Source organism: Miniopterus natalensis, chromosome 3 (assembly GCF_054644295.1).
Source record: "Miniopterus natalensis isolate mMinNat1 chromosome 3, mMinNat1.hap1, whole genome shotgun sequence".
Taxonomy (NCBI): Eukaryota; Metazoa; Chordata; class Mammalia; order Chiroptera; family Miniopteridae; genus Miniopterus; species Miniopterus natalensis.
The window spans coordinates 99,866,013-99,890,065 of NC_142083.1; the positions used below are offsets into that span (position 1 = coordinate 99,866,013).

Genomic DNA, 24,053 nt, shown 5'->3' on the forward strand with positions numbered 1-24,053 from the left:
GATCTACTGCCTCCTGCATGCGCCCTATTGGGGATCAATCCTGCAACCCAGGCATGTGCCTAAAACCAGCAACATTTTGGTGGATGGGTCTACACTCAACCAACTGAGCCACAAAATATCTTTGGGATTTCAGTGGGGATTGCATTAAATCTGTATATTGCTTTAAGTAATATGCACATTTTAACTATGTTGATTCTTCCAATCCATGAACACAGAATATCTTTCCATTTCATTGTGTCTTTTTCAGTCTCTTTCAGTCTCTTTTAATAACAAGTTGTAGTTTTCAGTGTATAGGTGCTTTTACATCCTTTATTAAGCTTATTTCTAGGTATGTTATTCTTTTTGTTGCAATTACAGAAGGAATTGGGGGGTTTTTCTGAAATTACATTGTTAGTCTAAGGGAATACAATGGAGTTTTGTACATTGATTTTGTATCCGATAACTTTACTGTATTTGTTGTTTCTAAGAATTTTTGGTTCAGTTTTTAGGATTTTCTATATAAAGATCATGTCATCTGCAAAATGTGACACTTTTACTTCTTAGTCCCTATTTGGATGCCTTTTATTTCTTCCTCTTGCCTGACTGCTCAGCTACGCCCTTCAGGACTGTGTGGAATAAGAGTGCTGAGAGTGGGCACCCTTGTCTTCTTTATTTTTTCATTATGTCAAAATACACAAAATGTAAAACTCACCATCTTGAACATATTTAAGTATACAATTCAGTGGTATTACTTTTACAATTCTGTAACTGTTATCAATATCTATTCCTATAACCATTTTCATATTGTAAAACTAAAAATCTATACCATTTATTAAACAGTAACTCCCCTTTTTTCCCTACCTCTACTCCAACCCTTGGCAGCAACAATTATACTTTCTGTCTTTATTATTTTTTCTACTGTAAGGACCTCATATAGGTGAAATCATACAGTATTTGTCTTTTTGTCACGGGCTTATTTCACTTAGCTTAATGTCCTCAAGTTTCACCCATGTTGTAACATATTGCAAAATTTCCTTCCTTTTTAACATTGAATAATATTACATTGTGGGTATATACTACATCTTCCTGATCTGCATTCTAACTATTGAGAATAATACTGCTGTGAATGTGGGAGAGAGAGGGAGGAAGGGAGAGGGGGAGAGAGAGAAACATCAATGTGAGAGAGACACAATTGGTTGCCTCCCACATGCACCCTGACTGGGGCAGGAATCAAACCTGCAACCCAGGTATGTGCCCTGGACCAGAAATTGAACGCCTTGACCCTTTGGAATGCAGACCCACACTCTAACCGCTGAGCCACACCGGCGAGGGCTCTCTCTTTTCATGGTGGCCATCCTAATGGGTGTGGTGGTGTCTCGCTCTCGTTTTTTGCTTTTTTGTTTTTTATCCTCAGCAGAGGATATTTTTTCCATCGATTTTTTTTTATTTTAGAGAGAGTGGAAGGGATAGGGAGAGAGAGAGAAACATTGATGTGAGAGACACACATCGACTGGTGCCTCCGTCACACATCCCAACAGTGGCCAGGCTCGAACCTGCAGCCAAGGAACATGCCCTTGGCTAAAATTGAACCCAAGACCCTTCTGTCCAAAGGCTGATGCTCTAACCACTGAGCCAAACCGGCCAGGGCTCTCACTGTAGTTTTGATTTACGTTGCCCTCGTGATTAGAGGTGTTGAATATCTTTTCATATGCTTGTTGGTTGCCCATTTTTTAATCAAGTTGTTCCTTTTTTGTTTTGAGTTTTAGAATTTTTCTATATACTCTTTTTCTTTAATTTATCTTTATTGTTGCAAGTATTACAGGTGTCCCATTTTCCCCCCAATTGACCCCCTCCAGCTCATTCCCACCCTCTAACCAGGCCTTCATCCCGTTATTGTCAGTGTCCATGGGTTATGCATATATGCATATAACTTCTTTGGTTAATCTCTTCCCACCCTCCTCCCCCTTCCCTCTATCCTCTGAAATATGATCGTCTGTTGCCTGCATCAGTGTCTCTGGATCTAGTTAGTTCATCATACTGCTTTGTTCATTAGTTTCTTCTTAAAGAGAACCCTTCAACATTTCCTGTAGTGCTGGTCTGGTGGTGATGAACTCCTTTAGCTTTTTCTTATCTGCGAAGCTCTTTATCTGACCTTCAATTCTAAATGATAGCTTTGCTGGGTAGAGCCATCTTGATTGTAGTTCCATGTTTCTCATCACTTTGAATATATCATGCCACTCCCTTCTGGCCTGCAAAGTTTCTGTTGAGAAATCAGCTGACAGGCGTATGGGTGCTCCCTTGTAGGTAACTAACTGCTTTTCTCTTGCTGCTTTTAAGATTCTCTCTTTGTCTTTAACCTTTGGCATTTTAATTATGATGTGCTTTGCTGTGAGTCTCTTTGGGTTCCTCTTGTTTGGGACCCTCTGTGCTTCCTGGACTAGTAAATCTATTTCTTTCCCCAGGTAGAGGAAGTTTTCTGTAATTATTTTTTCAAATAGGTTTTCAATTTCTTGCTCTCTTTCTTCTCCTTCTGGCATCCCAATAATACGAATGTTGGGCCTCTTGAAGTTGTCCCAGAGGCTCCTGTACTATCTTCATATTTCTGGATTCTTTTTTCTTTTTCTCTTCTGGTTGGGGGGTTTTGTTTCCTCATGTTCCAAATTGCTCATTTGATTCTCAGCGTCCTCTACTCTACTATTGATTTCCTGTAAATTATTTTTCTCTTCAGTTCATGTAACCTTCATTTCAAATTGGTACTTTATTATGTTATCAATTTTCTGTTATTTTTGTAATACTCTTACTAATATGGTTGAGCATCCTTATAAACAAAATTCTGAACTCTGTATCTGTTAGCTTGCTTGGATCTATTTCATTTAGTTCCTCTTCTAGAGATTTCTTCTGTTCTTTCCTTTGTAACATGTTTCTTTGCCTCCACATTTTGTCTGCTTCCTGGTGTTTGTTTCTCTGTATTAGGTAGAGCTGCTGTGTCTCCTGGAATTTGCAGAGTGGCTGTGTAATAGGTGCCCTGTAGGGTCCAGTGTCTCAGCCTCCCCAGTCACCTGAGCTGGGCCTTGTAGGTGCTCCATTGTGTGGACTGTGTGCACTGTCCTATTGTAGTTGAACCTTGGTTGCTGTTGGCATCACTGGGAGGATTTGACACCCAGGCCAATCACCTGTGAGGACCAGCTGTAACTACAGCCAAAGAGCTGCTGTGCTGGAGACCCCCCTGTGGCGCAGGATTTACTTCAGTGGAGCTTTATTGTTCACCAAGTGCACCCCTTGAGTGTGTCACTCGTGGATGTGGTAGGGTTGTCATCCAGCATGGTCAAGTCTGACCACCAGGTGCACTGTCTCTGGGGCTCCTGGAGGTGCAGAGTCAGCCTGTTCCAGTGCCTTGCCCAGGGCCACCCAGCATGAGCTACACAGCAATCCATAGATGGCTTCTTCTTGTGCTGGGCTTGGAGGTGTCCAGGAGAGGCCACGCTGTGAGCCAATGCAGGCTGCCACTAGTGCCAGGCCTGGGGCCACTTATCAAGCCGTATGGGGCCCGCTGCTGCTTGTTTGAGAGATTTTAGGAAAGTCCTAAGCATGAGGCTGGAGAGGCCACTTGCACAGAAAAGCCCCTGGAAATGGCGTGGATGAGCCTGCAGGTGGGGAGAGGCAGGGCCTCCTGGAATCACAGGGCGGGGCCAAAGGTGTGAGTCAGGTGCTGGAGATTCAAATATGGCTCCTGCCTGCTGGCTGTGTGTGGGGAGAATTCGCCACAGGAGCAATGGCCTCTGCCAGCCCTTCTGCCTGGGAGGTAGCTGCCCGTCCACCTCTCGCCCCGACTTCAGGCAGGTTAGTTCTTCCCCGAGTGTCCCAGGTCCTTTCAGGCTGCTGCCCGGTGCTGGGCTCAGAGGGAGTGCGTCTGAGTGAGTCAGTGCGCAGGCCCTTAAAGAGGAGCTGCTGGGGCTCCCGCAGCCTCCGGGACCCTCAGCCACAGTCCCCGCTGGTTTCACAGCCCGAAGTTGTGGTACTTCTCTTCCCAGCCCCCTGGAGCCCTGGGTTGGGGCCCGATGTGGGGCTGGGACCCCTCACTCCTCTGTGAAACCTCCACGTGGGAGATATTCTCCTAAGTTTGACCCTCGGCACCAGGTGTGGGCTCCTCGATCCAGCCCCGATCCGCCCGCGTCTCCACCCTTCCTACTGCCCTTGGTGCTCCTTCAGTTCCCTGGTTGTAGGGCTTCTGTGCAGCCAGATCTCAGGAGGCTCTGAGTGATGGTGGTTCTGTATTTTAGTTGTCATTTTGATGTGGTTGCGGGAGGCAGCAGGTACAGCTGTTACTTACGCCACCATCTTATTTCCTCTCCTCCTGTATATTCTTAATATTAATATTTTATCAGATATATGATTGACAAACACTTTCTCCCTTTCTGTAGGTTACATTTTTACTCTGTTGATACTGTCTTTTGATACACAGAAGTTTTCGTTTTCGTGAAGTCCTATTTGTCCATTTGTCCTCTTGTTACCTGTGTCTTTGGTATTATATCCAAGAAATATTTGCCAAATCCAATGGCATGAAGCTTTTGTCTACAAATCCTGCCATTTATGACAACATGATGAACCTGGAGGACATTATACTAAGTGAAATATAACAGATACAAAAGACAAATATTTCATAATATCATTTAGATGATATTAATACATCAAAGTTACAGTAACAGGATGGAAATGGGAAATGTTGGTCAAAAGGTACAAACTTTCAGATATAAGATAAATAAGTTCTGGAGACATACAGGTCTCCACAAGTACAGTATGGTAACTATATTTAATAATAATTATAAATTTGAAATTTTCACAGAGTAGATCAAAAGTATTTTTATCACCAAAAAGACAAAAGTAAGTATGTGTGGTGATGGCTGTGTTAATTAACTTGATTGTGGTAACCATTTCACAATGTATACACATACCAAAACATCATGATCTATACCATAAACATATATATAATTTTTAATATGTCAGTCATACTCTAATAAAGCAAAAAAATAAAAAGATAAATAGAAAACAAACAAGATGTTAGATATAAACCCAAATATATCAGTAATTATGTAAATGGATGAAATACAATTTGGATGCTACTTTTAAGAGTGTGTGTGTACGTTTGTGTACGTTTTTGCCTATTATACATCTGTGTGGAAAATATCTCATCAGGGTTCTCTCTGGGTAATAGGAATTTTTTTTCTTCCACTTATTTGTATTACCTGATTTCCTAATGGAAACTTATTGCCATTGAGTGAAATATGAAGAATTAAAAACTTAAGATGTCAGAGAAAAATATTAAATGATTATTTTTAAAAGCATAATAGTCTTCAAACCTTTTATTATCAAACAGTGAACATGTTGCAGTGATATTTTAAGGCAGGTTCTGAATATGTACTTGATATATGGTCTTTAAAGGGTACAGAAGTAATTACTTGTGATGGTCATAGTTCAGAATGTATTAATACATTAGTATTCCATACAAATACTAATTGGAGAATTTATTTTTTTTTAAATATATCTTTATTGATTTCAGAGAGAGGAAAGGAGGGGGAGAGAGAGAGACAGAAACATCAATGATGAGAGAGTCATTGATCGGGCCCACAAACCCGGGCATGTGCCCTGACCGGGAATCGAACCCCGATCGCCTGGATCCTAGGTCGACACTCAACTGCTGAGCCACGCCCGGCCAGGTGGAGAATTTAAATGATTTTGATAGTTCTGTGGCTTAGAAAAAATACATCTTACAAATTTTGTATTTCCTACCAAGTGTTTTACGACTTTGACTGGTGTAGTTAATCTTTCCTGTTTCTCAGGATACTGTGATACATATTTTTCTATTATTCTGCTTAGCATTATCTCCTCAGATCATAATTATGTGTGGATATCTCTTTATTCTTTGCAAGTATCTATACCCAAAGACCCAGTTTCAGATATAGGCAGTAGTGAGAAATATGAGGACTTGAAAAAAACACCTACTAGCCTATGTCCCCACCATTTCATAAAATAAAGAACATTTTAACCCTCAAAAGAGAGTTATTATCTTCTGTTAGGGCAAGTTCTTTAACTTGAATAAGTTCAGCTTAATGCAGCATACAATATATAATAATTTTTTTCTCACGATAAAACAGTTCATCAGAATTATTGAAGCTTTCCTGTGAGTTGCTATTATTCCTCTGGCCAGTTTATTGGAAGCCACTGTTACCACGCTGCCTCAGAACAATACACCTGACCATCAGCGAGAAAGAGCAAGGTGTCTTCCAAGTTTGGAATTGTATTTGACATTCCCCAAATAAAATAGTCTGAGGCTCTTGTCAAAATAAAATGTTTTGTTTTGTGCTTTTTTTGTGTGTACCTGTGTGTGTGTAGGGTCAATATGCTGGCACAATCCCAAATGGATGTTCAGCCTAGCCAGTACCCTGCCTTGGAGGGCCAAACCCTAAGACAAGACATGAAGCAGAGTATGCTTAGGCACAGAAACTACAGCACACCAGTTATTTCCAGGTTGAATGAATTTGCTACCATTGAATTTAATACTGGGGTGAGCACATTTACTAATAATTTAAACACTATATTTGGCTTGGGTTTGAGATGTACAATTTGTTTAATATCTGAACTTAAAAGATGTTTGGAGTTTAGCCATAGAAGACCCAGCCAGATATAATTTCCTGATGCAGGAGAAATGGCTTCTAAGTAAAAGACAGCTGCTACTCTCACCAATGACATTTTTCAGAATCACTTTGAAAAGTTCTCATTCATTTTCTCATAAATGTTCCCTTTGTTCAGATGTAACACAACACTCAAGAGTTATGACAGTTGTGATCAGATGATATTGGATGATCAGATTAGGGGCACTTTTTTCACTATGAATTATAGTTTTGTGTATTAAAACCTAGCAAATGGTAATACTTCCATATAGTTTTATGGGGATATTTCCTTTTAAATGGAGAAATGCAAAGATGATTGCTTAATATTGAGTAAAAGTAATAAATATAATTTTGTTTTTCTAATCAGAAGTACTATAAGTGTATTAATGAATAAAATCATAAGATTTTTCATGTAGTTAGATCAGAAGCCAGATTCTAACTCTTTCCCTTAATAGCTTGCACAAATAAAACTTTTCAGACCATCTTGCTGTTTTCTTGGGTCCATTTCAAGGATGTATTTCTATACATTTGCTGTAAAAAATTGAATTATTTATATTAATGGGTTCCAGTGTGAATATTGTACTTGAGTCACCAACAGTTGTACTGCTATATTTTTCTTCTCTTTTCAGCTTCCACTTTACTGCCAACAATTTTATTCCATGTTTATGAAGAGAGCACTATTCAGTTGGCGCAACCGGAAGTTGATGTTGCTACAGATACTAGTAATTTTGGTTGTCACTACATATCTGTTAACAACTAATAACTTAGTATCTGAGCTGTCCAGCAGAAAAATGGATTTGAGTCAGTATGGTCGAACAATTGTGCCTTATTCAGTTACAGGGCAATCTGATTTGGCAATGAATCTCATAAAGAACCTTAAGATTTTTCTAAAGCCTAAGAATCAAGAACTTCGTGAAGTGCAAGGTAAGATCCATAGGGGAAAAAGAGACTGCTGCTCTATGAAGACACATTTGTATCGCTTGCAAAGAAGAAACTTAACTGTGGCGTTTAGCTACCCATTCCTTTATTTCCCTACTAATTCCCTGAGAAGCAGCTAAATCAGAGGCAACACATGTACACTGAAGACAACTGGCCACAAAAGTAAGTAATCGAGGTGTTTTGGCTCTAGGTGGCCTTTCAGCTAATTGTATCACCTTTCAGAGGATGGGTAAAAGAGCCAAAATACTATGGTGTGAAATTTAGCATAGATGTTTATTCTAACAAGAATACAAGTATGTTTCTCTAATCTCTCAAAGGGTGAAATGTTGGCTTCAGGAGGGGGAGGTTGTCCTTTAATCTAGTATACCAGCCATTCTAAAAACAAGTGACTGAAGGCTTAATACATTGACCCCTCCAACTAAGTTTTTGAAGATAGTATAAGTAACTATACTTAATTTGTTCAGTGCTTATTTTGGTAAAAAGCATATTGAACACTTTTTCTACATTTTTGGTTTTGATGCTAAAAACACTCCTTTTATGTAGCTCGTTTGTTATCTATTGCTGTGTAATAAATTGCCCCAAAACTTAGCGGATGGAGAATTTTAATTTTTGGTATGGTGAAATGAACCCATTCTCCAACAAAAGCAACAAAAATACTTAGGACATAATATTTTTTCCATTTTTAACCATTTTAATTTTTCAACTACAGTTGACATAAAATATTAGTTTCATGTGTACACCCCAGTGATTAGACATTACATAACTTACTAAATGATCATCCTGATAGATCTCACACCCATCTGACACTATACGTAGTTACTAGAATATTATTGATTATATTCCCTGTGCTGCACTTCACACCCCTTGACTTTTCTGTATCTGCCAACTTGAACTTCTTAATCCCGTCACTTTTTTCACGCGTGCACTCAATCCCCCTCCCATCTGGCAGCGGTCAAAATGTTCCCGATGTCTATGATTCTATTTTGGTTCTGCTTGTTCATTTATTTTGTTTTTTAGATTCAATTGTTGACAGACATGTATTTATTGACCTTTTATTGTTCATCTTTTTATCTTTTCTTTTTCTGCTTCTTAAAAACCCTTCAATATTTCATGTAATACGGGTCTGGGGGTGATGAATTCCTTTCTCTTTTTCTTGTCTGGGAAGATCTTTACTGCCCTGTGATTCTAAATGACAGCTTTGCTGGGTAGAGTAATCTTGATTGTGGGTCCTTGCTTTTCATCACTGACTATTTCTTGCCACTCCCTTCTGGCCTGCAAAGTTTCTGTTGAGAAATCAGCTCTCATTGTTATGGGACCTCCCTTGTAGGTAACTCACTGCTTTTCTTCTGCTGCCTTCTTCTTTGTCTTTAAACTTCTGAATTTTATTTTATTTTTTTTTTGAAATATATCTTTATTGATTTCAGAGAGAGGAAAGGAAGGGGGAGAGAGAGAGATAGAAACATCAATGATGAGAGAATCATTGATCGGAGCCCGCAACCCGGGCATGTGCCCTGACTGGAAATCAAATCCTGATCTCCTGGATCCTAGGTCGATGCTCAACCGCTGAGCCATGCCCGGCTGGGCAAACTTTTGAATTTTAAATATGACGTTTCTTGGTATGGGCCTCTTTGGGACTCTCTGCACTTCCTGGACTTGTATGTCTATTTCCTCCACCAAGTTACGGAAGATTTCTGTCATTTTTTTCAAATAGGTTTTCAATTTCTTGCTTCCTCTCTTCATGTTCCAGAACCCCCATGATGCATATGTTTGTACACATGAGGTTGTCCTAGAGGCTCCCTACACTGTCCTGATTATTTTTTATTTCTTTTTCTTGTTGCTGTTCTGATTGGGTATTTTTTGCTTCCTTATCTTCCAAATTGCAGATTTCACTCTTAGGTTCATCTACTCTACTGTTGATTCCTTGTAAATTATTCTTCATTTTAGTTATTGTCTCCTTCATTTCTTTTTGTTTCTTTTTGTTTGTTTTGTTTAAAATATTACAGATGTCCCTTTTTCTCCCCAATGACCCATTCCACCCTCTCCTTCATTTCTAACTGGTCCTTTTTTATGTTGTTAAGGTTCTCACTGAGTTCATTGAGCATCCTTATAAAGTGTTTTAAACTCTGCGTTGAGTAGATTGTCTCCATTCTGTTTAGTTCTTTTTCTGGAGTTTTATTCTGTTCTCTCATTTGGGACATATTTCTTTGTCTCCTCCTCCTTTTGGCCGCCTCCCTGTGTTTATTTCTGTGTATTAGGTAGAGCTGCTATGTCTCCCAGGCGAACATACTAGGTCTTCTGTAGGGTCTAGTAGTACAGCCTTTCTGATCATCCTAGCTGGGCACTTGAGGTACACCTCCCATGTGGGCTGTGTACACCCTCCTATTGTAGTTGAGCCTCAATTGCTGTTGGACCATCAATGGGAGGTATTCACCCCCAGGCCCACCAGCTGAAAGGAATGGCTGTGACCACTGACCACCAGTTTTTTTTAGTTTATCTTTATTATTGAAAGTTTTAAAGATATACCCCTTTTTTCCCCCCATTGAACCCCCCACTCCAACCCTCCCCCCAGGCCTTCAATGCACTATACCATGTGATCATGGGTTATGCATATATGCATATAAGTTCATTGGTTAATCTTTTCCCACGCCCCATCACCGTTCCCTCTGAAATATATCAGTCTGTTGCATGCTTCAATGTCTCTGGGTCTATTTTGTTCATCAGTTTATTTTGTTCATTAGATTCCACATATAAGTGAGATCGTATGTGTTTGTCTTTCTCTCATTGGCTTATTTAGCTTAACATAATTTTCTCCAGGTCCCTCTATGTTGTCTCGAAGGGTAAGAGATCCTTCTGTTTTACAGCTGCATAATATTCCATTGCGTAAGTGTACCTCAGCTTTTTTATCCACTCCTCTACTTATGGTCACTTAAGCTGTTTCCAGATCTTAGCTACAGTAAATAACGCTGCTCTGAACATAGAGGTGCATATAGTCTTTCTGATTGGTGTTTTGTGCTTCTTAGGTTATATTCCTAGAAGTGGAATCACTGGGTCAAATGAAAGATCCATATTTAATTTTGAGGAAACTCCACACTATTTTCCATAGTGGCTATACCAGTCTGCATTCCCACAAGCAGTGCACGAGCTTTCCTCCACACCCTCCCCAGTACTTGGTGTTTGTTGATCTATTGATGGTAGCCATTCTGGCAGGTTTGAGGTGATACCTGATTGTCGTTTTAGTTTGCATCTCTCTGATAATTAGTCATGTTGAGCATTTTTTCACATGTCTCTTGGCCATTTGTGTGTCCTCTCTGGAGAAGTGTCTATTTAGGTCCTCTGCCATTTATTTATTTATTTATTTATTTATTTATTTATTTATTTATTTATTTATTTATTTAGAACACTTTTTTAATTGAATTGTTTGTCTTTCTCTTGAGTTGTATGAGTACTTTATATATTTTGGAAATTAACCCCGTATCAGACATATCATTGGCAAATATGTTCTCTCATACAGTGGTTTCCCTTTTCAATTTGATGCTGGTTTCTTTTGCTGTGCGGAAGCTTTTTAGTTTGACGAAGTCCCGTTTGTTTATTTTTTCCTTTGTTTCTCTTACCCCAGGCAATGTATCAGAGAAAATTCTGCTACATGAGGTGTCTAATATTTTGCTGCTTACGTTTTCTTCTAGGACTTTTATGTTTTCACAACTTACATTTTATCCATTTCGAGTTTATTCTTGTGTAGACTGTAAGTGGGTGATCCAGTTTCATTTTTTTTCATGTATCTGTCCAGTTATCTCAACATCATTTATTGAAGAGACTGTCTTTTTTATCAAATGTTAATTGAGCATAATGACTTGAATCAATTTCTGGGTTCTCTGTTCTGTTCCATTGATCTATATGCCTGTTCTTGTGCCAGTACTAGGCTGTTTTGTTTACAGTGGCTTTGTAGTATAGCTTGATATCCAGTATTGTGATCCCTCCAACTTTGTTGTTCTTTCTCAAGATTGCTGCAGCTATCCGGGGTCTTTTTTGGTTCTATATAAATTTTTGAAGTGTTTGTTCTAGATCTGTGATGTATGCATTCGTATCTTAATAGGGATTGTATTGAATCTAGATTGCTTTGGGTAGTACGGACATTTTAATGATGTTAATTCTACCAATTCATGAACACGATATATTCTTCCACTTGTTTATATCTTCTATCTCTTTTTTCAAAGTTCTGTAGTTTTTTGAATATAGGTCTTATCTCCTTGGTTAAGTTTATTCCAAAGTATCTTAATTTTTTGTTAACAATAGTAAATAGGATTGTGTTGTGTGTTTTAATTTTAGTTTCTCTTTCTGTGAGTTCACTATCAGTCTATAAAAATACCATGGATTTCTGGGTGTTAATTTTGAATCCTGCTACATTGCCAAAATAATTTATTAAATATAGTAGGTTTTTGGTGGAGTCTTTAGTGTTCTCTATGTATAATATCACGTCATCTGCAAATAATGACAGTTTTACTTCCTCCTTTCCAATTTGGATGCCTTTTATTTATTATTCTTGTCTGATTGCTGTGGCAAGGACTATGCTGAATAAAAGTGGTGAGAACAGACATCTCTGTCTTGTTTCTGTTCTTAGGGGAATTTGTTTTCTTTTTTGCCCATTGAATATGATATTGACTGTGGGTTTGTCGAGTAAGGCCTTTATTATGTTGAGACATGATCCATCTATTCCCACTTTGCTGAGAGTTTTTATCAAAAATGGATGCTGGGTTTTGTCAGTGCTTTCTCTGTATCTATGGATATGATCATGTGATTTTTGTCTTTCAGCTTGTTTAAGTGATGCATCACATTTATTGATTTGCAAATATTGTACCAGCCTTGTATCGCTGGAATAAATCCCACTTGGTCACAGTGTATGACCTTTTCAGAGCATTGCAAGGTCAGGTTTGCTAACATTTTGTTGAGGATTTTGGCACCTATGTTCATCAGAAATATTGGCCTATAATTTTTTTTCTTTGTAGTGTCTTTATATTGTTTTGGAATTAGGATAATGCTGGCCTCACAAAAGGAGCTTGGAAGTCTTTCCCATCCTTAAAGTTTTTGGAATAGTTTGAAAAGGATGTGTTAGTTCTTTTTTGAATGTTTGGTAAAATTCACCTGTGAAGCCATCCTGTTCTGGACTTTTGTATGCTGGAAGTTTTTCATTACTGCTTGAATTCCTTACCTGTTATCAGCCTATTCAGGTTTTCTGCATTTTCCTGATTTAGTTTTGGAAAATTGTATGTTTCCAAGAACTTACCATTTAATGGAGGTTGTCCCATTTGTTGACATATAGTTGTTCATAGTATTTCTTTACAATTCTTTGTTTTTCTGTGATGTCAGTAGTTACTTCCCCTCCTTCATTCCTGATTTTATTTATTTGGGTCCCTCCTTTTTTTCTTTCTGAGTCACTGTAAAAGTTTGTGAATCTTGTTTATCTTTTCAAAGAACCAGATCTTGGTTTCATTGCTCTTTTGTGTTGTCAGGGTTTTTTTAGTTTCTATGTCACTTAATTCCAATCTAATCTTTATTATTTCCTTCCTTCTACTTACTCTGGTCTTTGTTTGTTTAGTGTAAGGTTAGGTTGTTCATTTGAAATTTTTCTTCCTTCTTTGCATAGGCCTGTAACACTATGAACTTCCCCCTCAGGACTGCTTTCTCTGTGTCCCATAAATCTTGGGTTTTTGTGTGTTCGTTTTCATTTGTTTCCAGAAAGTTTTTATTTCTTCCTTGATCTCATTGTTAACTAATTTACTATTTTATAACATGCTATTTAGCCTTCATGTGTTTGAATGGTCTTGAGTTTTTTTGTTGTAGTTGAGTTATACTTTCATACCATTGAGGTCAGAGAAGATTCTTGATATAATTTCAGTCTTCTTGAATTTACTTAGACTATTTTGTGTCCTAACGTGGTCTATCTTTGAGAATGTTCAATGTGCACATGAGAAAAAATGTAAATTCTGTTTCTTTGAAATGAAATGTTGTGTAACTATCAGTTAAATTCATCTGATCCAATGTGTCATTTAAGGTCATTGTTGCCTTGTTGATTTTTTGTGTGAAAGATCTATTTAGTAATGTCAGTGGGGTGTTAAAATCTCTTACTGTGACTGTATTGCTGCCAGTCACTCCTTTAATGTCCACCAAGATTTGCTTTATATATTTTGGTGCTCCTATGTTGGGTGCATAAATGTTTACAAGGGTCATATTGTTTGTGGGATCAATCTCTTTTGTATTATGTAGTGACCTTTATTGTCTCTTGTTATGGCCTTCATTTTGAAGTCTATTTTGTCAGATATGAGTATTGCTACCCAGGCTTTTTTTCCCTTTACATCTGCATGGAAAATTTTTTCCATCCCTTCACTCTTATCCTGGATGAGTCTTTTGTTCTGAGGTGAATCTCTTGTAGACAGCATATATATGGGTCATGTTTTCTTATTTGTTCATTCACCTTATGTCTTTTGATTGGAGTGTCTAATCCGTTTACATTTAAGGGTCTTAAGGATAGGTTCTTGTTTATTGCCATTTTTATACCTGTGTTTCTCTCTCAATCTTTCTTCTTCTTAAAGCAGGCTCTTTAACATTTTTTGCAACACTCTTTTGATGGTAATGAACTTTTTAGCTTTATTTTGTCAGGGAAGCTCTTCATTTCACCTTCAATTTTAACCCTTTGTGGTCGTTTGTCTACTCTCAGCCACCAAAGCTTTTTTACTGTTCTGGTCGTATGTCTACTCTCAGCCACCAAAGCTTTTTTACTGTTCCGGCCGTATGTCTACTCTCAGCCACCAAAGCTTTTTTACCGTTCCAGTCGTATGTCTGCTCTCAGCCACCACAGCAAGGAACCGTATGAATCTGAACTCTATTCATTCATGTATCAGTTCATAATTTCTCTGAAAGCTCTTAATTCCAACCAGTATGACACCCATGTCCAAATTTAATATGACCGCAAAGGGTTAAGTGATAACCTAGCTGGATAGAGTCCTTGCTTTTCATCACTTTGAATATTTCATGTCAGTTCTTTCTGGCCAGAAGTGTTTCTGTTGAGAATTTAGCTGACAGCTTTATTAAGGCTCCTTTGTAGGTAACTAATTGCTTTTCTCTTGCTGCTTTTAAGATTCTTTATCTTTAACCTTTGCCATTTTAATGATGGTGTGTCTTGGTGTGGATCTCTTTGGCTTCATCTTGATTGGGACTCTCTGTGCTTCCTGATACGACTTTTCTTCACCAGATTAGGGAAGTTTTAGCCATTATTTCTTCAAGCAGGTTCTCTATTCCTTGCTCACTCTCTTTTTCTTCTGCTTCCCATATGATGTGGGTGTTTTTACACTTGATGTTGGCCAAGAAGTCCCTTAGAATTTTCTGAGCTTTTAAAATTCTATCTTTTCTTTTTGATGCTCCGCTTGGATGCTTACTGTTATCTTTTCCTCTAAATTGATGATTTGATCCTCTGTTTCATATAACCTGCTGTTGATTTTTTTTTCTAATGTATTCTTCATTTTTAATACTGTACTAATTTCTGACTTTTTTTAATGGTTTCTATTTGCTTTTTATTATTAACAATTTTTAATGTTGACATTATTGTAGGTGTTCCCATTTTTCCCTCTTTGTCAACCTCCACTCACCACCAACTCTCCATCCCTTGCCTTCACAAAACTGTTGTCCATGTCCATGGGGTATTCATATCTGTTCTTTTGCTGTGCTTACTGTTTGTTTACGATTTCACTGAGATCCCTCATTGATCCTCTATAGGTTCTTGAGCATCTTTATAACCTTTACTTCTTTTTTAAATTTATTTTATTGTTCAGAGTATTAAAGATGTCTCCCATTTCTCCCCTTTGCCCCCCAACACTTGGCTCTCATCCCACCCCAGTCCTTCACCTATCTATTGTCTGTGTCCATGGACTATACATATATGCATATAAGTTCTTTGATTAATCTTGTCACACCCTCCCTCCAACCTTCCCTCTGAGATCTGTCAGACTGTTCTTTACTTCCATGTCTATAGTCCTATTTTGTTCATCAGTTTATTTTTTTCATTAGATTCCACATATAAGTGAGATAATGTGATACTTGCCTTTCTCTGACTGGCTTATTTTGCTTAATATAATAATCTCCAGGTCCATCCATACTGTCTCAAAGAGTAAGAGATCCTTCTCTTTTATAGCTGTGTAGTATCCCATTGTGTAAATGTCCCACAGCTTTTTTATCCACTCATCTACTGATGAGCACTTGGGCTATTTCCATATCTTAGCTATTGTAAATAATGCTGGTATGAACATAGGAGTGGATATATTCTTTCAGACTGTTGTTTCAGGATTCTTAGGATATATTCCCCAAAGTGGTATTGCTAGGTCAAACAGAAGTTTGATTTTTAATTTTTGAGGAGGCCTCATACTGTTTTCCACAGTGGCTGCACCAGTCTGCATTCCCACCAGCAGTGCACTAGGGTTCCCTTCTCTCCACATCCTGGCTAGCACTTGTTGTTTGTTGATGGTAGCCATTCTGGCAAGTAGAGGTGATATCTCATTGTAGTTTTAATTTGCATCTCTATGATGATTAGTGACGTTGAGCATTTTATCATATGGTCTTTGGCCATCTGTATGTTCTCTTTGAAGAAGTGCCTATTCAGGTCCAAGACCATTTTTAATTGGATTATTTGTCTTCCTCTTGAGTTGTATGAGTTCTTTATATATTTTGAAAACTAACCCCTTATCAGATGTGTCATTTGCAAATATGTTCTCCCCGTCCATGGGTTCCCTTTCCATTTTATTGCTGGTTTCTTTTGCTGTGCAGAAGCTTTTTAGTTTGATGTAGTCCCACTTGTTTATTTTTTCCATTCTATTTCTTGCCCTGGGAGGTTTATCAGTGAAAATTCTGCCATGTGAGATGTCTGAGAATTTGCTGCCTATATTTTCTTCTATGATATTTATGGGTTTTTTACCTTCATTTAAGTCTTACCCATTTTGAATTTATTCTTGTGTGTGGTGTTAGTGGGTGGCCTACTTTCTTTTATTTTATTTTTTTCATCTTCTTGTCCAATTTTCCCAACACTATTTATTGAAGAGATTGTCTTTACTCCATTATATCCTCTTGCCTCCTGTATCAAATATTAATTGACCATAATGGCGTGGGTTGATTTTTGTGTCTGTGTTCTGTTCCATTGATCTATATGCCTGTTCTTGTGCCAGTACCAGGCTGTTTTGATTACAGTAGCTTTGTAGTATAGTTTGATATCCAGTATTGTGATCCCTCCGATTTTGTTCTTTCTCAAGATTGCTGTGACTGTTGGGGGTCTTTTTTGGCCCCCTATAAATTTTGGGAGTGTTTGTTCTAGATCTATGAAATATGCTGTTGGTATTTTAATAGAAATTGCATTGAATCTATGATTGCTTTGTGCAGTATGAATATTTTAATGACGTTAATTCTACCAATCCATGAACATGGTATTTTCTTCCACTTGTTTATATCTTCCTCTGTTTCCTTTTTCAGTGTCCTGAGGTTTTCCTAGTACAGGTCTTTTACCTCTTTGGATATTGCTCGATATCTAATTTTTTGTGGCAATGGTAAATCGGTTGTTTTTATAGTTTTTCTTTCTGAGAGTTCATTATTAGTATATAAAAATGCCATAAATTTTTGGATGTTAATTTTGTATCCTGCTACTTTGCTGAATTCATTTATTACATCTAGTAGATTTTTTAAGGAGTCTCTAGGGTTTTCTATATATAGTATCATGTCATCTACTAATAATGACAGTTTTACTTCCTCCTTTCCAATTTTGATGCCTTTTAATTTTCTTCTTGCCAGATCTCTGTGGCTAGGACTTCCAGTACTATGTTGAGCAAGAGTGGTGAAAGCAGACAACCCTCTCTTGTTCCTGTTCTTATGGGAAAAGCTTTTAGGTTTTGCCCATTGAGTATGATGATGGCTGTAGGTTTGTCATATGTGGCCTTTATTATATTGATGAGTGTTCCCTTTATTCCCGTACTGCTGAGCGTTTTTGTCAAAAATGGGTGCTCGATACTGTTGAATGTTTTTTCTGTGTATTGATATGATCATGCGATTGTTATCCTTTATTTTGTTTGTGTGATACATCACATTTATTGATTTGCAAATATTATATCAGCCGTGTGTCCCTAGAATAAATCCCCCACAGTCATGGTGTATGACTTTTTTAATGTTTTGCTGGATACGATTTGCTACTATTTTGTTGAGAATTTTAGCATTTATGTTCATCAGGGTCAATGGCCTGTAATTTTCTTTCTTTGCAGTGTCTTTATTGGTTTTGGGGGTTAGGATAATGCTAGCCTCATTAAAAGAGCTTGAGAGTCTTCCATCCTTTTAAATTTTCTGGAATACTTTGAGGAGAATAGAAGTTAATTCTTCTTCCAATGTTTGGTAAAACTCACTTGTAAATCCATTGCTCCAGGACTTTTGTTGCTGAGAGTTTTTTGATAATTGCTTCAATTTCATTAGTTTTATTGGTTTATTTGGGTTTTCTGATTCTTTCTGATTCCATTTTGAAAGATTGTATGTTTTAGAAATTTGTCCATTTTGCCCAGGTTGTCCAATTTGTTGGCATATAGTTGTTCATAGTATTTTGTTACCATTCTTTGTATTTCTTTGGTGACCATTGTTATATCACCTTTTCCATTTCTGATTTTATTTATTTGGTTTCTCTCTTTGTTTCTTGATGAGTCTGGCTAAAGATTCATCAATCTTATTTATCTTTTCAAAGAACCAGCTCCCAGTTTCATTGATATTTTTTATTGCTTTGTAGTTTGTTTGTGTGTGTGTTTTGTTTGTATGTCATTTACTGTGCTCGGATCTTAATATTTCCTTCCTTCTACTTCCTCTGGGCTTTTCTTGCTGTTTTCTTTCTAATTCTTTTATCTGGAGGGTTATATAGTTTATTAGAGCTTTTTTCTGTTTCCTGAGGTAGGCCTGTAATGCTGTGAACTCTTCTCTCAGGACTGCTTTCATTGTGTCCCATAGATTTTGGGTTGTTGCGTGTTCATCTTCATTTGTTTACAGGAAGTTTTTTATTTCTTCCTTGATCTCATTGGTAACCCATTCATTGTTTAAGAACATGCTGTTTAGCCTCCATGTGTTTGAATGTTTTGGGTGTTTTATTTTAGTTGATTTCTAGTTTCTTACCATTGTGATCAAAGAAGATGCTTGTCTTCATTTCAGTGTTTTTGAACATGTAGAGACTTGTTTTGTGTCTCCTAACATGTGGTTTGTCTTTGGGAATATAACATGTGCACTTGAGAAGGGTGTATATTCTGCTGCTTTGGAGTGAAATGTTCTGTAATTATCAATTAAATCCATCTGATCTAGTGTGTCATTTAAGGTCTCTGTTTCCTTGTTGATTTTTCATCTGGAAGATCTATCCAGTGATGTCAGTGGGGTGTTAATGTCCCCTGCTAAGACTGTATTGCTGTTGATCTCACCCTTAAAGTCCACTGAGAATTTTTTTAAATATATTTAGGTGCTCCTATATTGGGTGCATATATTTATTAGGGTTATATCATCTTGTTGGATTGTTACCTTTAGTATTATGTAGTGACCTTCTTTCTCTCTTTTATGGTCTTTGTTTTGAAGGCTATTTTGTTAGAAATAAGTATTGCTACCCCTGCTTTTTTGTTGTTTTTCATTTCCATGGAAAATTATTTTCCACCCCTTCACTTTCACTCTGTGTGAATCTTTTTTTTCTGAGGTGAGTCTCTTGTAGACAGCATATATATGGGCCATGTTTTCTTTTCCATTCAGCTACCCTCTGTCTTTTGATTGGATCATTTAATCCATTTACATTTAAGGTTATTATTGATATATATTTATTTAATGTGATTTTTTCCTTTATGCCTGTTCCTTTCTCTATGTATTTCTTCTTCTTACAACAGTCCCCTTATCATTTCTTGAAATGCTGGTTTTCTGGTAATAAACTCCTTTGGCCTTCTTTTGTCTGTGAAGCTCTTTATTTCACCTTCATTTTAAATGATAGCCTTGCTGGGTACAGCAATCTTGGTTGCAGGTTCTTGCTTTTCATTACTTTGAATACTTCATGCCAGTTCCTTCTGGCCTGCAAAGTTTCTGTTGGGAAATCAGCTTACAACCTTACGGGGGCTCCCTTGTATTTAACTAATTCTCTCTTGCTGCCTTTAAGATTTTCTGTGTATTTAGCTGGGCCATTTTAATTATGATGTGTCTTGGTGTTGATTCCTTTGGGTTCATCTTGATTGGGACTCTGTGCTTTCTGAACTTGTGTAACTTTTCTTTCACCGGGTTATGGAAGTTTTCTGTGATTATTTCTTTAAAAAGGTTTTCTATTCCTTGCTCACTTTCTTCTTCTTCTGTTACCCATATGATGCTGTTAATTTCATGTTGTCCCATAGTTCCCTTAAACTATCGTTCTTTTTCATTCTTTTTTCTTTTTGTTGCTCTGTTTTGGGTGGTTTTTTCCTTCCTTGCTTTCAAATCACTGATTTGATCCTCTGCTTCCTCCAGCCTATTTTTATTTCCTTCTAGTGTATTCTTGATGTCAGATACTGTATTCTTCATTTCTGACTGTTTCTTCTTCATAATTCCTATGTCCTTTTTCACATTGTTGTGTTCCCACTAAGTTCTTTGTAGTTCTCATTAAATTTCTTGTAGTTATCACTACGTTGTTTGAACATCCTTATAACCATTATTTTGAACTCTGTGTTTAATAAGTTGCTTGCTTCCATTTCATTTGGTTCTTTTTCCGGAGATTTTCCCTTTTCTTTCATTTGACTCTTGTTTGTCCCACCCTTTTAGCTGTCTCTTTGTGTTTGTTTCACTCTGTTAAATAGAATTACCATGACTCTCGCTCTTCGTGATGTGGTCTTATGTAGTAAGTACCCTGTTGAACTCAGTGACTCAGTGGTACAGTCTCCTTGATCTCCTGAGCTGAATGCTCTAAAAATGTCCTTTGTGTGGGTTATGTGGGCCTTCCTGTTGTAACTGGGAGCTTAATGCTGTTGGCCTGTTTGTGGGTGGGAGTGACTTTTGCCCCACTGAATTGAGTTTAGCACAATGGGGCCAGCAGGATTTAGGAATGCAAATCCAATCCACCTTTTGATTGGATTGGCATGGGCCTTTCGCCCTTGAGAGGGGAGCTAGCTACTCTCCTTCTGGCTTAGTAGTATCCCACCAGAGCTCCTGAAGGGAGGCTCCGAGGGGGTTGCACCCTGTGTCCCAGCCTGAGTTATGTCCCCTTTCTCCTGTGCAGCTGAACCAGCAGGAAGGTTCCAACGAGGCTTGGAAGAACAAGTGAAGGCTGCCCCCTCAGCTTGGGGTGGTGCTGACCCTTGGAAAAGGCAAGAGCTTGGTGCCTCCTTCTGTCTGCAGCTCACTGCCAGAATCCCTGATGGAGACTTTCAAAGAGGTGGCTCCAGATGTCCCAGTTCTGAGTTGCACTTCCTTCCTTCTGTGGGACTGCACTTAGCTGGCTGTGCCGGCAGATTTTGGGAATACAAGTTCAGGCAGCCCTTTGTTTGGGGTGGCACAGGTCCTTGACCCTCTGAAAAGGAGATAGTGCTCACCTTCTAACTCAGTGGCACCCCTTCAGGGCTCCTGAATAGAGGATCCAAGGGGGTCGTGCCAGAATTTCCCAGTTCTGAGTTGTGACCCCTTTATGCTGTGAGGCTGAACCTGCAGGAAAGTGTAAGCGGGGCTTGAAGGAATAGATGAAAGCTGCCCCCTCCACTTGGGGTGGTGCCAGCCCTTGGGAGGGAGAGAGCTTGTCACCCCCTTCTATCTCTGCAGCTCACTGCTAGAGACCCTGATGGGTACCTCTGAGAGGGTGGCTCCAGATGTCCCAGTTCTGATTTGCACTTGTTTCCCCCTGTGGGACTGCACTTGACTGGCAGTACCGGCATATTTTTGGAGTGCAAATACAGGCAGGCCTTTGTTGGTGGTCGTGCAGGCCCTCAGCCCTTCCTAGGGAGGGGAGCTAGCCAGTCGCCTTCTGGCTTGGCAGTGCCCTGCCAGAGACCCTGAAGGGAGGCTTGCAAGTGCACACCTCCCCTCAGCTCCGCAGCTGCCTGCCACCTGAGGCCCTGACCAGGGGCACCTGCCTAAATCGTGGGAGGGGAAAAGGATTGGTTTCTGTCCCCAAGTCACTTGGTTCAGTGCCACCAGTATTTAGAGGACAGGGTTAGTACACTTTCTCCAGTGCTGTAAGAATAGAAATGCTGGACCCTAGGAGATGGTGCCCAAGGGTGGGCGGTGTGGGATGCTGACTTTGGACTGGGACATCAGAAGCCACCTTCCATATCTCCAGAGCTATGCCATCCAGATCTTCTCTTTATGGCTTCCATATGCCCTGAGTCTCCTTCCCTCTACCAGAGCCCCAGGTGAGTGCCTGAGAGTGAGTCCCTGTGCATTAGCCCTTAAGGAGCTTACCGGGGATTCAAGTAGACTCCCTCCTCTTTCCAGTGGACAAAGTCCCCATTTATTTTTGCTGCCAAATGTTATACAGACTCTTCTTCTCAGCCCTGGTGTTCTGTGTTGGGGGTCACAGTGTGAGATTGAGACCACACCTTCCCCCTTCAGAGAGACTTTTGCAGCTACAATATTTCTCTGACTTCATAGCTGCTGCTCCTGGGTACAGGGACCAGCCCTTTCTGTGTCTTTACCCTTTTTACAAGCTTCTGTGTAGCTTCTTTTTTTGAACCCTTGGATATAATACTCCTGTTCAGGTGTCTTTCTGTTGTTAATTCTGGTGAATTACTCTAAATTTCAGCTCTAACTCCATTTTGGCACCAGGAGGAGGTATGTGTTGCTTTCACCTGTTCCGCCATTTTTTCTCCTCTGTAACCATTGTTTTAAACTCCTCATCTGATATATTGGTTGCTTCCATTTCATTTAATTCTTTTAGAGGGATTTCTCTTGTTCTTTCATTTGGAGTATATTTCTTTGTCTCCCCATTTTGTGTCTGTATATTAGGTAGACCTGCTATGACTCCCGAACTTGTTATGATGGCTTTATGAAGAAGGTGTCTTGTTGGGCTCAGTCACACAATCTTCCAGATCACCTGAGCTCCATGCTCCAAGAATGTCTCTTGTGGTTTATGTGCACCGTCCTGTTGTAGTTGAGCTTTTAATGCTTTTGGCTTTTTCGTAGGTGAAGTTAACCCCTCAAGCTGGCTGACTATATGGATAAACCTCAGTCCTCCCCATGTATGAGTTGCTGTGCAGGGACTGCCCTCCAAGGCGGTGTTGTTCCCAGCAGGGTCTGGTGCCTGCCTCAATCTTCCTTTGCATGTGAGACTTGAATGGTAATTTGGGTCAAGCTCTAATGCAGCCTGAAGCCCACCACTGGTTTGAGGTCCACTTGGGTAGGGTTCAGCTACAGGTCAATGTCAGACGTGTGTAACTGTCCTTGGGCTATCTGTCTGGAGCTGCCACACTGTTCACTGTGGCCCCATCTACTGGGCCTTGGTGTGCATGGGAGGGGCCAATCTGTATACAAGAGTTGGCTTCCTCCAGCTTAGAGCTGGGGGCAGATCTATAAAAGATCTGATGCCCTCTAAGGTTCACCTCTACCTGCCAGCTACTCCACCTCCCCCTGAAGTTGCCTGGCCTTTCTCCAGAGCTTTCTGAATGAAGACTGTAGGATGAGCTCAGGGTATCTCTGAACCACACATCCTTCCACAGGTTGTGAGCTCAGTAGGACAGGGCAACCATGGTCAGGACAATGCGGCTAATGGATCCCTTATTTGGGGGGGTTATGTGGTCTGGCACTCAATGAAGGGAAAGTGGGCCTTATTGCAGACACAAACCACTCAGTCTCTGCCAGTCTCCAACTTTAGCTTTCCCAGGAGGGGTTCCCTGCAGATTCAGGTTGGATGCTGTCCCCTCTGCAGGAGCAAACTCAGCTGGGCAGAACCACCTGGCTCAGGAGGACAAATCAATAGAGTCTCTTGTTGGGGGTGATGCCAACCCATCCTGAAGGAGGGGGCCTTGCACTTCTTCCTGGTTCCAGACAATAGCCTCTGAGGGGCACACACACTAAAGGTCCCAGCTCCCAGCAGCTCTCCCTTTCCCCCATGGAACTGAGCTCAGTAGGGTGGGTTATTCAGGAGTTGGAAGGGCAGATCCAAACAGTCTCCCATTGTGGGTGGTGCCTACAAGCCTGTTGGAGGAGGGCAGGCTCTTGTTCCCCTTCCCAGGATAGTGCAGGCTGAACTGGCAAGGGAGATAGGAGTAGCTCCCCCATGATATAGTCACACAACCCAGCACCTACCCATTTGATTCCCAGACAAAAGCCCTTCCAGAAGACATTCTCTGAGAGTCCCAGCTCAGCACAGCCCTCTGATCCCCCTGTGCAACTGAACTCAGTGGGACAGGAACAGCCAAGTGATTTAACAGTTTTCAGGGGGCAGTGCCAGTTGTGTGCTAGAGGTGGAGGAGACTGGTCCCCTTTCCA

The 24,053-nt window shown here is 39.6% G+C and overlaps 1 protein-coding gene across 1 annotated transcript in view; it reads left to right on the top strand.

Moving 5' to 3' along the window:
* The window catches only part of LOC107544788 (phospholipid-transporting ATPase ABCA3-like), a 256,196-nt gene that overhangs the window by 186,123 nt on the left and 46,020 nt on the right, over positions 1-24,053 (top strand). The window contains exons 19-20 of the mRNA XM_087815824.1: positions 6,370-6,541; positions 7,277-7,571. Of these exons, the coding sequence (XP_087671950.1) occupies positions 6,370-6,541; positions 7,277-7,571 (467 nt within the window). The remainder of the gene's footprint in view (positions 1-6,369; positions 6,542-7,276; positions 7,572-24,053) is intronic.